The 13,072-nt window shown below is 36.3% G+C and overlaps 2 protein-coding genes across 2 annotated transcripts in view; one reads left to right on the forward strand and one right to left on the reverse strand.

The window, feature by feature from the left end:
- Window positions 1–9,334, forward strand: part of LOC138935051 (fat-like cadherin-related tumor suppressor homolog) — a 26,063-nt gene extending 16,729 nt beyond the window's left edge. The window contains exons 14-18 of the mRNA XM_070299340.1: window positions 61–2,769; window positions 3,104–3,437; window positions 3,770–3,910; window positions 4,317–4,463; window positions 4,911–9,334. Of these exons, the coding sequence (XP_070155441.1) occupies window positions 61–2,769; window positions 3,104–3,437; window positions 3,770–3,910; window positions 4,317–4,463; window positions 4,911–5,464 (3,885 nt within the window). The 3' untranslated portion in view covers window positions 5,465–9,334. The remainder of the gene's footprint in view (window positions 1–60; window positions 2,770–3,103; window positions 3,438–3,769; window positions 3,911–4,316; window positions 4,464–4,910) is intronic.
- Window positions 8,650–12,041, reverse strand: Trap1 (TNF receptor associated protein 1). Its single transcript, XM_070299341.1, has 13 exons — window positions 11,889–12,041; window positions 11,596–11,688; window positions 11,425–11,507; window positions 11,137–11,364; window positions 10,855–11,021; window positions 10,661–10,770; window positions 10,508–10,581; window positions 10,091–10,437; window positions 9,880–10,027; window positions 9,682–9,809; window positions 9,425–9,612; window positions 9,045–9,343; window positions 8,650–8,951 (listed from the first exon to the last, which is right to left on the reverse strand). The coding sequence occupies exons 1-13, from the start codon at window positions 12,004–12,006 to the stop codon at window positions 8,850–8,852; spliced, it is 2,085 nt and encodes a 694-aa protein (XP_070155442.1). The 5' UTR covers window positions 12,007–12,041; the 3' UTR covers window positions 8,650–8,849.
- Window positions 12,042–13,072: the final 1,031 nt, after the last annotated feature.

Below are 13,072 nucleotides of genomic sequence, written 5' to 3' on the forward strand. Positions count from 1 at the left end.
ACCGTATATTACATAAGCCTAATCAAAATATTTCGTTATACATTATACTTTCTCTTTTAGATCGCGAACTATGTATTGGAAGTTCATGCGCGTGACAATGGCATACCGATGTTCTCGAGCTTTGTGATGGTGAATATCGAGATTCTGGACGCGAATGATAATCCGCCGTTATTCTCTCTGCCGAATTACACCGCTATAGTGCAGGAGGATAAACCGCTTGGCCATACAGTTTTGCAATTCGTGGTCACCGACGCGGACATTGAACCGAACTCCGAGCCGTATACCTTTGATTTTCGTTCCGGAAACGAGGGTGACGCTTTCCGACTGGAGCAGGATGGCAGTCTGCGAACGGCGACAAAGTTCAATAATAGAGTGAAGGATAAATACGTACTGCATGTCCGAGTGTTTGATAATGGCAGCCCGCCTTTGTACTCGGACGCATGGGTCGTAATCAAGGTGATCGAAGAGTCGCAGTATCCGCCGGTAATCACACCCCTCGAGGTAATTGTCAATTCTTACATGGACGAATACCCCGGCGGTATTATCGGAAAAATCCATGCGACCGATCAAGACCAGTACGATACACTACTCTTCAGTTTGGTACCGTCTTCGCCGATTTCGAATACCAATCTCTTTCAAATAGACAAGATTGACGGTATATTGGTGGCATTACCTAGACTCGATGTCGGCGAGTATAGGATAAACGTTAGTGTGACAGATGGTAAATTTCATTCGTATTCTGTCGCGAAAGTCAACGTCGACCTGGTGACCGATAAAATGCTCGAGAATTCGGTGATAGTAAGATTCCGTGAGGTTAGCCCGGAAGATTTCATGTTAAGCCATCGCAAGGGTTTTGTTAGGACCGTTCGCAACGCGATGAATTGCCGACTCAAGGACATCGTCATTATCAGCGTACAACCATCGATTGACGAGGCGAATTTAATCAAATCACGGGCGATTCGCCAGGCAGTACACAACGATCTCGATCTTCTGTTTGCCGTGAAGAAGGCAGCGAGTCCCATAGGTTCGTTGGGCTTTTACGCTTCGGAAAGCATACGCGAGGCATTGAATCAACATGTGGAGGAGCTAGAGGAGTCGACGAAATTGGTCGTCGAAGAGATTGTTCGTTCGAAGTGTAATAAAGGCTATTGCTTCTATGGTGACTGCCAGGACAAGATCACTCTTGATCCTACGCATATCACGCCCGTGTCTACTGACGTAATGAGTTTTGTATCGCCGCGACACAAACACAAAATGGAATGCAATTGCAAGGAAGGTTACGCTGGCAATCATTGTGAAATAGTGGTCAACGAGTGCGCTAGGGATCCTTGTCCTCTGTTCAAGGTTTGCGTACCGGACTCGTCCGTGCAAGGATATTCCTGCCAATGTCCTGAAGGATTCGCCGGTCAGATCTGCGACATCGATATTTCCAAGTGCCACGACGAATCGTGCTACATCCCGCGGAATCCTATATCTTTCAGCGGCAAAAGTTACGCGCATTATAGAATCGACAAAGCGCTGGTACGGCAAACAATTGAAGATCGTTTAAGTCTATCCTTGAGAATTCGAACGGTGCAGCCTACCGGCAACCTAATGTACGCGACCGGCAAAGTAGATTACAATATCCTAGAGATCGTTAACGGCGTCATGCAATACAAATTTGATTTGGGTAGCGGCGAGGGACTGGTCAGGGTGAGCAGCGTGTATGTTAGCGACGGACAGTGGCATGAGATCCAATTGGAACGAGAGAGCAACAGCGCCCGACTCACCGTCGATGGTAAACATATTGCTCACGGCTCCGCGCCCGGTATCAACGATATTTTGAATCTGCAATCGGATGATTTATATCTTGGCGCCGAAGTACGACAGCATCCATCTATTATCGGTTTTGAGGACGTGCAACGCGGTTTCGTCGGCTGCATGGACGATGTTAGGATTGCTCGAGTGTCCGTGCCGCTGCACATGAGTGGCGCAAGCAGCGTCGCGATCTTCAAGGGTTTCAAGGGACAGGTTAAATTCAGCTGCGACACGGCAACCATTCTGATGCCGCCGGGCGTTTGCGGGTCGCAACCCTGTCAAAACGGCGGTACCTGCAAAGATATGGGCGGTGATAGCTACGAATGCCAGTGTCACAATCGATTTGCCGGTTTTGCCTGCGAAATCGACACGGATCCATGTGCCTCGTCGCCTTGTCTCTACGGTGGCCGTTGTAAAATTATATCAGAGGATGGCGATTACATCTGCGAGTGCGTTGGACCAAATCTCAGCGGCAAACGCTGCGAATATGGCAGATATTGCAATCCAAATCCATGCATTCACAGTGGCGTATGCGAGGAGGGTAACAACGGTCCTATCTGCAAATGTCAAGGTTTCACCGGTGAGCGTTGCGAGACCGACATCAATGAGTGCGACGCGAACCCGTGCACAAACGGTGGTACATGCATCAATGAGATCGGCACGTATCGATGCATATGTCCGCCGAATATGACTGGTTTGAATTGCGGCAATCCGGCTTTCTCCACGCCCATCATATCCAACCACTTTAATATCACATGGGAGCATCTCATGTGGATCGGCGTTGCAATATTAGTCAATATATTTTTTATCATCATATTCGTCGCTTTTCGGCGCATCAGAATGAAGCGGACTAGAGCGCGTGCCAATAACATCAACAATGAGACGCGGAAACAGATCGTCCTGAATTCCGCGAGACCGCACGAGCACGAGTTCAAGCGCAGTTCGAAACTAAGCAATCTAGAAGTCATACAGGTACTATTGTGTTTAGATAATTAGATATCATCTTAGTTATCGTGCATAGTGTAAAAGCATGAACTTTCAAGGGCTAACATAATAAATTCGTTTCGGAAGGCATTATTTCAATATCAAGATGTAAATTAACTTAAGCGAGACTTTACCGCAATATTCTTTAATTTTATCTACGATTAAGATATAATGCCTTCATATTCATCTTTGCGCTGTTTAGCAATTTATCTCAATGCTATTTTATTTTTGGTTTGCGATCATCGATTTGCCGACACAATAAATCCCTTCCGTCGCGGCGGCCATCCTGTTTAAGGTCTTTGTGTGATTCTTCTTTTTACAGAGAGAACCTCCCCAATGCCCTCCCAGACCCGCCTCCTACACCCCCAGCTCGAACAACGAACCGGTCGCGTACGGTAACTCGGCGGCGGTGGCTCTAAATAACTTGGACACTCTGCGCAGCTACGGTAGCGCGGGTGACGAGCTAGAGAACTTTCCGCCGGATTACCTGCGAAACTTAAATCGTAGTACCCCAATACCACCCCCGTCCTTAACCCTCGCTAATCCGGTCGGTGGGAATGCAGCTGGCAGCGACACGGATAGTCTCCACAAGCCCACTTGGCAAGAGCAGATGCAGTTAGCCTCCTTCATAACTGACACCACCAAGATCAAGAACGGTAAGCGTCAATAAAAGAAAGAAAAAAAAGAACAATTTCTCCCAGCTCCATTCGATTAGCTTGTTACTTTTGATTTCGCTTGTGGCATGCGACCGTAAGGGGTGGAGCATTAGATAAGCGCCTTCCCCGTTCTCATCATTGCTCACGAATCTTTCTTTCCAATTTTTCTTACTCTTGGCTTTCTCTCTCTCTCTCTCTCTCTCTCTCTCTCTCTCTCTGTTTCTTTCATCTTTTCTGTCGCGATTTCTCTGTATTGCGTGCTCTGACTTGATCGGGCGTGTAGCGAATTATTCTATTAACACCGGCGTATTTCGTATTGTGTGCACTAACAGACCTGAAACGAGCGAGCCCAGTGGTACCAGAGCTGACCACTGGAGGACTTCTACTAAACTCCTCTCGACGGGCGCCTTATGCGGTTGGATCTTCCGTCGTCTCCGTCACGTCCATCGAGGATGATCCCCGCATCGTCGGCGGTAAGTTGAGACTTGCCCGCTCGTATTGATCAAGATACAGAATGTCCTTCGAATAACGCACTTTCTCTTAACGACTAAAGAGACCTGATTTTATTTAGATTTTATATTAAATTTTGTACGTGTAAGATGCGAATCAAAATGATCGCAAAATGGTAAAAATTAAAAAAAAAAAAAAATCGATTTTGATTATTATTTCTACAATCAACAAATTTCTTTGTTGAACGTTTGTTAAACGTGCACAATTTCTCGGACATTCGGTATATATTTCTATAGCTCCTTGCTTCTTCGCTTGTACTGTCTGGTTCTAATTGAATGCTACTATTCCTGCCTTCCTCTTCACTGCACAACACTATGCTGCATCGCATGTAGCGTGTCGGAGTACAGTCGTTGTCTACAATGCTTTTAGGGTATCACTGGGACTGCTCAGATTGGGTCAGACGAAGTCAGAATCCTTTGCCTAACATCACGGAGGTACCCGGCAGCGAAGTGCCGGACTCGTCCAGTTTTCACAGCAATGAGAGTAACGAATCTAATACTCATCAATTACCAACAAGTAAGTATAAAAGTGCATGCGCATTGATTTTATTTCTCTTGTATCAGCATGATTTGTATATTGTGTTCACCAATTTCATCAATATTAATGTCACACAAGCATTTAATTTTATGTTTAATAACAAACTTACATATTAGATTATTGTAATAAATCTAGCTTTGTCATCCCATTGATGAGAGCCTATAACGAAAGATTTCAAAATGTACACATTTAATACTATGTTAACATATTATATCATATCATAATGTTGATATGATAAAAATAAGGAAATAATATATTAATATAATAATTAATACTAACTACTAATCCTTTACATCAATTTATACTAACTATTAATCCTTTACATCAATTTTTATGCCAATTTTTAATATTCCGTTAATAATATGTTAATTATGGCCATTACTTTATTACAATAGATCTTATATAATATTCACAATTCTATTATAGTACACGGTCCGGTAGATCCAACGAGGGACATCGAGACCCTGAACGAGGATCAGGAATCGGAATACGTCGGCGATTCCGAATGCGGAACCGAATTCTCGGAGCAGTATCACTGCGCGGAGACACAACGTCTCAATCCCCTCGACAGCGGCGGCGAAGGGGAGTACAAGTACAAGAGCTCCGAGAGCTATCTGCGTCATCCGAATTCGTATTTACCACATTACAATATCCATACCGACACCGAGAACGAGACGAATCCGCTCAACGGCCGTCTCAGCACTCTCGAGTCCGATGAAGAGGAAGACGATGTAGTGCCTTATGGTTTTCCAAGCACCCGCAACCGTAACCGATGCCACAAAGTAGTCGAGGACGACGAGATTGGCTCTGTCATCACCACGCTGGAGGAGAGAAATTCGCTATTGGGCGGCGCCACGAGCAACAGTGATCTCTCGACAAATCTGTGCGAGATCGACGATTCCGAATGTGAAATCGCGGATCAGAAGAACAACGGGCGCTTGTGGCTGTCGGGGAACGGCATCACGCAAACTTCGGTGTGACAAACGAAGTCAGACGAGAATAAATTTAAGCGTGCGGGAGCATGTTTCTCTGTGCTTCTACGATTGAGACACGTAGCTGTCTGTGAATATGCAATTTTGTACATAAGTGTTATATCGCCGATAAGATAAGACAGTTTGTACAGGCAGCTCTATGAAATAAGGAACCGGTGTGCGAGCGAAATCGACGCGGCGCATTTCGACACGTACAATATATCGTCGCGAAAATATATCACGCCTGAAAAATCTCCTCCTATACAGGTAGAGTTCAAGCATCAGCGTACTTAATCCTACAAACTAATCGCGGATAGTCGTTATACATTTTACAATCGCTAGCAGTGCGTGCATCACGTCATACTGAAAGGGATGAAAATCTGATTTTTATTTTATTCATGTTACTTTGGTTTTATCATATTACCAGAGATACACGTCATATATGTACATTTGTTATAGTAATATATTTTTAAATATTTTGTGGAAGAATGTAAAATGATCAAGAGACATTATTTTTTATGACTTGATGATAAAAAGTAAATATGAACATATAATGTTCGTATTTTTTTCCGTTTCTGTATTCTCAAGTCATAATATTTTCTAGTTGCAAGAGATGTTATATACATTCATCGTTTGCTTAATCAAGCAATATGCATACTGCATATTAAGTGATGCTACACACCGCACGTTATTCTTAATATTATTTCATTTTCACGTAATATGATAATAATATTCCTTTAGACTCTACCAAGGAGACGAGATTTATTGAAGAAAAAGAGAGTTTAGAACAATTCTACAAGCACATACATGTATGTGTAAGAAATGATCTTGATTAGGGAGTGGAAAATTTTCATTACTCGAAAAAAAAACGTAAAGTTAATCGCGACCATGTCGTCAGACCAATGACTATTGTTTAATGATCTATCATTTAAATTTAACATGTTAATCCAACAACTATATAATTCCAAGTGCAAAAGATACATAAGCACATTTATGTATTTTTACTATTTGCTAACTGACTTTATTTTGATTACGTATAAATGAACCGACGGACTACTTAATAATACATATATTAAAAGTAGCGAATTAGTGTGTAAGTAAATGGACTCTAGTGAAAAAAAACAGCCTGCCCCCGCAGAGCGATGTGCGTGGCTGCTGCGCGCGTCTTTGCAGTAAAAGAGGCGTAGGTTAATAGTTAAAAGATATAATGAAATATTTTTACTGTGATGATAATAATGTTTATACGATGATCAAATACTATATGACTTGTATCATAATAATTACAATTATCCAACCTTTTATAACTGAAATCATAGACATATAAAATTTTAATAGACGGAGCCTTTCTAAAGAAAAAGCTAAGATTTGCAGTAAGAAAGGTGATAGCAAATTACACTGACTTGATATATTTCAGATAATTTCGTTGCAACGCGACTCGAAACACGTATAAATAATGTGTAGAACACGCTATCCACACAAGCGCAAGATACATGAATTAAAGTCAGTAGTGTTACGATTTGCTCAATGTCAAAACTAAACATCCCATCTTGTCCATATCGGCAGCTAATGCTATGTCTATATATTTTATATGTTTATGAATGAAACTTGAAGAAAAGGAGAAAAAAATGAGAGAGTGATGGAAGGGGCGATATTCTCGTCCGCGTATACGTAAGCTAAGTCAACGTTTCGTTTATTTAACTCTTTTTCTTTTCTATCTCTTCATTCGTTAGTCACCATCAATACGACCGAAACAAATCTGCATATATGGTGCTACTATTTTCATCACGCTTTATCCACTCTTTAATAAGACTGTTCAGCAGCGCGAGGTGTTCACTTATCTACTAATCGCGCTCTTTACCAATCTGCCATTCGCATTTCATATATCGTTCTTCGTCATAGAGACTTGTCTATGTAATGTATAATGGGATACTTTCTAAACTGCCAATTAATTCGTAATGCCATATAAACAATGTATTTCCTTCGATTAATTTGTATAAAAGAGATAGAAGAATCAAGGAGCAATCTATTATATATAAGATTTTTTACTCATTGTCACTTCCATTTAGAGTATCTTTCATTAATGAATATTGTATAGTGGCAGCTTTTAATTTGGGTGAGGTATATATATTTTCTTTTATATATGCGTGTAGAATTTTGTTGAGAAATTCGATTTTATGTTCCTATTCTGTAAAGGACGTCAGCTATCCTGCTTATAGGATACATTAGCAAATCATGTTAATAATAATGCTAAACAGGGTGATTTTTATGTTGACCAAGAGCAAAAGCATCGCGTCTCTCGTCCTTGTATAAGTTAAAATCGGCTGTGCTTCTACTTTCTGAAATTTTAGCATATCACAATATTAATATCCATATAATGTAAATTTTTGATAATTTTTATTTTATATTAGAATAATATAAAAAAGAAGAGAGTATATATAAGAATGATGTAGAAAGCACAGATTTGATTTCAATAAGCAGTAAAATTTCAGACAGTAATATGAAGCACAGATAAAGCTTATAACACACATTTAGATTAATTTTATTTAAAAAGAAATGAAGTATATATACATTTTGGTCAAAGACTGTAAAATAGAAAATGTGGATGTGACAGCGGATTTTTTATAAATAATGTACGCATTATTTAGTGATCTTATAAACATCGCAGAAATCCATTTTTCAAAATTTTCCAATCAATGAATTAAGGAGAGTAAAAGCGATAAAATTTGAATTGAAGATATATATATATATATATATAAATAATTTATATATATACTTTCCGCTACATTATTGCTTTGGGTCTACTTCTATTTGCGAGTTTATAGAAAAATTACAAAGAAAATGAAAAATGAATAATTTTATGAATTTACATATTTTATAAAATTATTTATCGTTTGCTACTTTCTTTTAAACAGTTGGAAAGAAAAAGTTTTTTTAAAAACATAGATTGTGAAAAAAAGAGAAATGGAAATCATGGGTACAATTTCTAAATTCGCCATAACACTCCTAGCCCTGCTAATAGAATACATATCGATATCATGGAATCATTCAAGAAAAGAGGAACTTGACTTGTTATTATTGTAAGGCTATAATTAATTTGTACAAGATCAACCTATTGTAATAAAGAAACCAATCTTGCCTATAATAAGTTATACCTCTCTATTTTACAACTAATCTTATTATTGAATAATAAAATGTATAATTTATTGGTACTTTATTACGATATCTTAAGGCATTCAACTTTCTTCTGTGATATGGAAGAAAGAAATGTTCTATACATTTATGAGAGACATATAAAGAGAAAATATTCTTTTACTTCCAAGTTATAGAACAATGTTGGCTGTCCATGTTTTCGAGGTATCGATATGATCCTTCCCTCCAATACAAAATTCAGTTATTAATATTTCTGCAACGCTAATGTAAGTAATTCGTTCATTGGTATCAATAAAATGCGCGGATCCTCAATTAAACCAGCTCCAACCATAGCACTGGTAAACAACTACAACATTAAAAAATTTATAAAGTGATAATTTCATATATTTAGAACGTGGAATTTTAAAATATACTGTAATATATAATAAATGCAACGTACCTGTCGTATCAAACGATCAGCTAATTCAGTATCTGTAGTGGTCAGCTTACATAATTTTTTGATAAGAGGATGATTTGGATTTATCTCAAAACGCGGTTGAAGAATGGAGTACCGCATTTCTTCGTCCAATTGATGGCTCTGTGTACGAATAAAATGTCTTGCGGTTGCCATATCTTGTACAGTTACAACGCAAGGATGTGATTCCAAACGATTTGTCATCTTAATGTCGTAAGCCTTTTTGTCAAGAATCTTCTTCATGTAGTTAACAAGATTATCCAGTTCATCCTTATTTATAATACCTGTTGAAAAAAGATATACAAAAAGTTTTCTTTTTCTCATAATTAAATTAATTCAAAGTAATTTACAAGTACAATTTTTACCTAAGTTTTCTGGCTTATTTGCCTCTGTATCATCTCGCATTTCTTTCTCCACAGAAGTCAAAAAGTTAGATTTATATTGTCTCAGATGCATTAATACTAATTCATCATACGGTTCGTAACAAAACAGTACTTCAATGTTTCGTTTTTTTAAGGATTCGTAATACGGTGACTGCTCAGCTAAAACTCGACTGTAACATAAATATAAATTTTGCAGATTATATTAAAATGAGTTATTCATGCTATAGCTCTATACATACCTTGGTGCTGATAGGTAATATATATTCTTTTGATCTTTCGCTAAACGACTGCAATATTGCGGCAGACTGACTAATTCTCCTGAAGCAACAGCAGAAGATTCAAATCGCAAAAGTTTACCTATGTCTTCCTAGAATAAACACAAAAACGATAAGTCAATATATTTTATGAAATATTTGCAGAATACAATCAATTATTACCTTTTCAGATTGATCAATACTGGTAACTATGCCCTCTTTTAAGAACAAACCGTAAGTTTTATAAAATTCATTATAGTCTTCTGATTGCTTTGTAGATTGCTCATATAAAAACTTTAATATACGTGCGGTCAATACATTTCGCAGTTTCCTATGAAAATTACATATAGTTTCATATTCTATATAATATCATGATGTACAAGTTTATTCTTACCCAATTAGTGCACTATTTTGCAGTAGTTCGCGACTTAAATTCAATGGTATATCTTCCGAATCAACTACGCCTTTAATGAACCGTAACCATTTCGGTAAGATGTTTTCTGCTTTGCTTTTAATTAGAATCTTTCGGCTGTAAAGTGACACCCCACTGGTAGTGTCTCTCGCTAGATCGAACAGTCCAGGTTTTTCCTCTGGAAAGTACAACAGAGCCTTAATACTCAACGGCACGTCCGTTGAATAATGCAATATAAATCTTGGCGCATCGAGACAATTTCCTATAAATCGATAAAATTCTGCGTGTTGTAATGGCGTGACATTTTTCGGGTCAAACATCCACAACGGCTACAAAGAAAAATTTTCATTTTATAATATCAGTTGAAAAGTACAGCAGACAATAAATTATGGGTGATACCTGAATTGTATTGACCCTCTTTCCATTCACAAAGATAGGACTGCCAACGAAATTACTGTACTTGTTGATAACACCTAAGAAAATTGTTTTTTATCTTTATTATATATAAAAACAATCAATAAATATATATATTTTTATCATTAATATACTTACGGTTTATAACATTCTCATCACTGAATTCTCGGTTATCCGGTTTTAAATGTATAACAATTTTCGTGCCTGGTTGTACTCCATCCGCATTTGAAATCTCAAATGTACCTGATCTATATATTGCATTTATGGTATCATTGATATAGTATTGTTAAATCTATATACTATATAGTATATCCTATTTTTTTTATTTTTACCCGTCTGAAGTCCAGCAAAGACCTTCTGCATCTCTTGCAAAAGATTTTGTAAATACTTCCACTTTGTCAGCAACTATGAAGGCACTATAAAATCCGACACCAAACTGTCCAATAATTTTAGAAGTATCATTGGAGTTTTGTTCTCCTTTCAATTTTTCCAGAAACGCCTATAAAATAAATATATCATAGTTTTTATTTTGAATAAAAGATAATATTTTGTAAATTATAAAATTGAAAAAAAAAAATATATGTATAAGTGCTCTCTTAATACATGATACTTGCCTTAGAACCAGATCGAGCTATAGTTCCCAAATTTGATATTAATTCCTCTCTAGTCATCCCCACACCAGTATCTTGGATTGTGAGAGTACGATTTTGTTTATCAGTCCCAATATGTATCTCTAAGCTTCTGTCACCAGCTACTTGCGCAGCTTCATTGTCGCTTAGACGTAAATAACGCAATTTCTCTAATGCGTCACTAGCATTTGAAACAAGTTCTCGCACAAATACCTAATAAATGAGTTATAATTATTGTCAAATATATTTTTTACAAAAATTAATATTAGATACCTCTTTATCTGAATATAAGGATTTTGCAACAATTTGTAGCAGCATTTGTGTCTCCGATTGAAATTCATGCCTGGCACTTTGACCTGTGACATAATAAATATCACATCTATTACGTTTAGCCATAAACTACTTAAGATAAATATAATTATTTGATTGAATATATCTACTCACCTACAGATTTCTCTATATCTTTTATAATATTATGGTACTCTGTAGTTTGAGTCTCTGGTTGAGATGACCAATATCTTGTATGATTGTAAATAACTATAAAATTAAAAATAATTTATGTATGCTTTAACATTAACTAGAATATTTAAAAAATATATATTTTAAGAAAATAATTATTATGTATGATTAGGACAAAATATAATGCAAAAATCAGTAACCTTACAAAATTACAACCTTAAAATATAAATCTAATAATTTAATGTTCGAGCATAAAAAAAAATAAAAGATTAACAAACCTGGCAATCGCCGGCATTGTGCTTGGACTAACTTTTCCCCCGGCAAATTTTTATTCAATGATCTCGAAAGAGATCTTCCTAATTTAATAGCATACTTGAATCTTAAAGCACCCGCCATCTTTAATGCCGTACCACATTTGAATTTCTTATATATTTTGATCTGGAAAAATCACATTACATCTGATTGTGTCCGATACCCGATATATGTATACGTAATAAAATGCCAGTGAGTATTATTGCATAATAATAGAATTGATAAATTCTGAGATATCGGATATATATGACAGGCACAAGAGAGATAATACAAATAAAAACTTCAAATATTGAAAGTCCAACTTTATTTTCTTTTATCATTTACAGCGTAGTGAAAATTTTACTATGTAAAAATTAATTGTTCTCACAACTCATCTCTCAATCTGCACAAATGATCGCTGTACAACTTAGAAACATCTAAAAAGAAAAAAATCCATATATATGAATATGTATATATACATAATACATATGAAATATATTTGGAATATGTCCATATATATACATATATATATATTGTTTTCTAGTTTTTAATCTATACGTGATAAAATACATATATAAGGGTGATAAAATACATATATAAATTAGTAAAAAGCAATAAAAGTTTTGTGCTTGAAGTTTATCAGACTCCAAGTAAGTTCTTTACTTAGGATCTGACAGACTTCAAGTAGATGTCTTATTTAGGGTCTAACATTACAATTTCAGAAATTATAATATTAAGATTTTAAAAAAATGATGGTTTATATATTAATAAATAGTGAAAAAATAAAAATATATAATGAAGAAATATATTTCTTGGAAATTAAAAAAATATTAGAATGTGACTTGAAAGAGAATTAGCCAAGAGGACACAAATTAATATTTCCAAAATCGCAATTCTTCTTGTATGATATAATAGATAATGGTTAATCTTAACCATTTATATTTCTGAAAAGGAAAACAATAACATCAAACATTGCATATAAATTTGTTTATTATTATCTGTATAATATATTTGAAACAATATCATTCTACAACATTGCATAAAAATATACGACATGAAAAAAATGTCTTGACTCTCATTTAATAAAACATGTTTATGAATAATTGCCTATTACTGCATCGCTGTTATATGTAACTGGAACCAAAATTATTCGATATGTCAATTGTGTAAT

The sequence above is a fragment of the Polyergus mexicanus genome, unplaced genomic scaffold (assembly GCF_030449975.1).
Source record: "Polyergus mexicanus isolate NDT 795.1 unplaced genomic scaffold, iyPolMexi1.0 SCAF_7, whole genome shotgun sequence".
In the NCBI taxonomy this organism is placed as follows: Eukaryota; Metazoa; Arthropoda; class Insecta; order Hymenoptera; family Formicidae; genus Polyergus; species Polyergus mexicanus.

Excerpts from the sequence above, each read along its gene's own strand:
- Trap1 (XM_070299341.1), bottom strand. The coding sequence starts at position 12,006 with ATGGCGGGTGCTTTAAGATTCAAGTATGCTATTAAATTAGGAAGATCT. Across the intron at positions 10,771-10,854 it reads CTTTGCTGGACTTCAGACGG|ATCAGGTACATTTGAGATTT; the intron begins GTAAAAATAAAA and ends TGCAATATATAG. Across the intron at positions 10,582-10,660 it reads TGATGAGAATGTTATAAACC|GTGTTATCAACAAGTACAGT; the intron begins GTAAGTATATTA and ends CAATTTTCTTAG.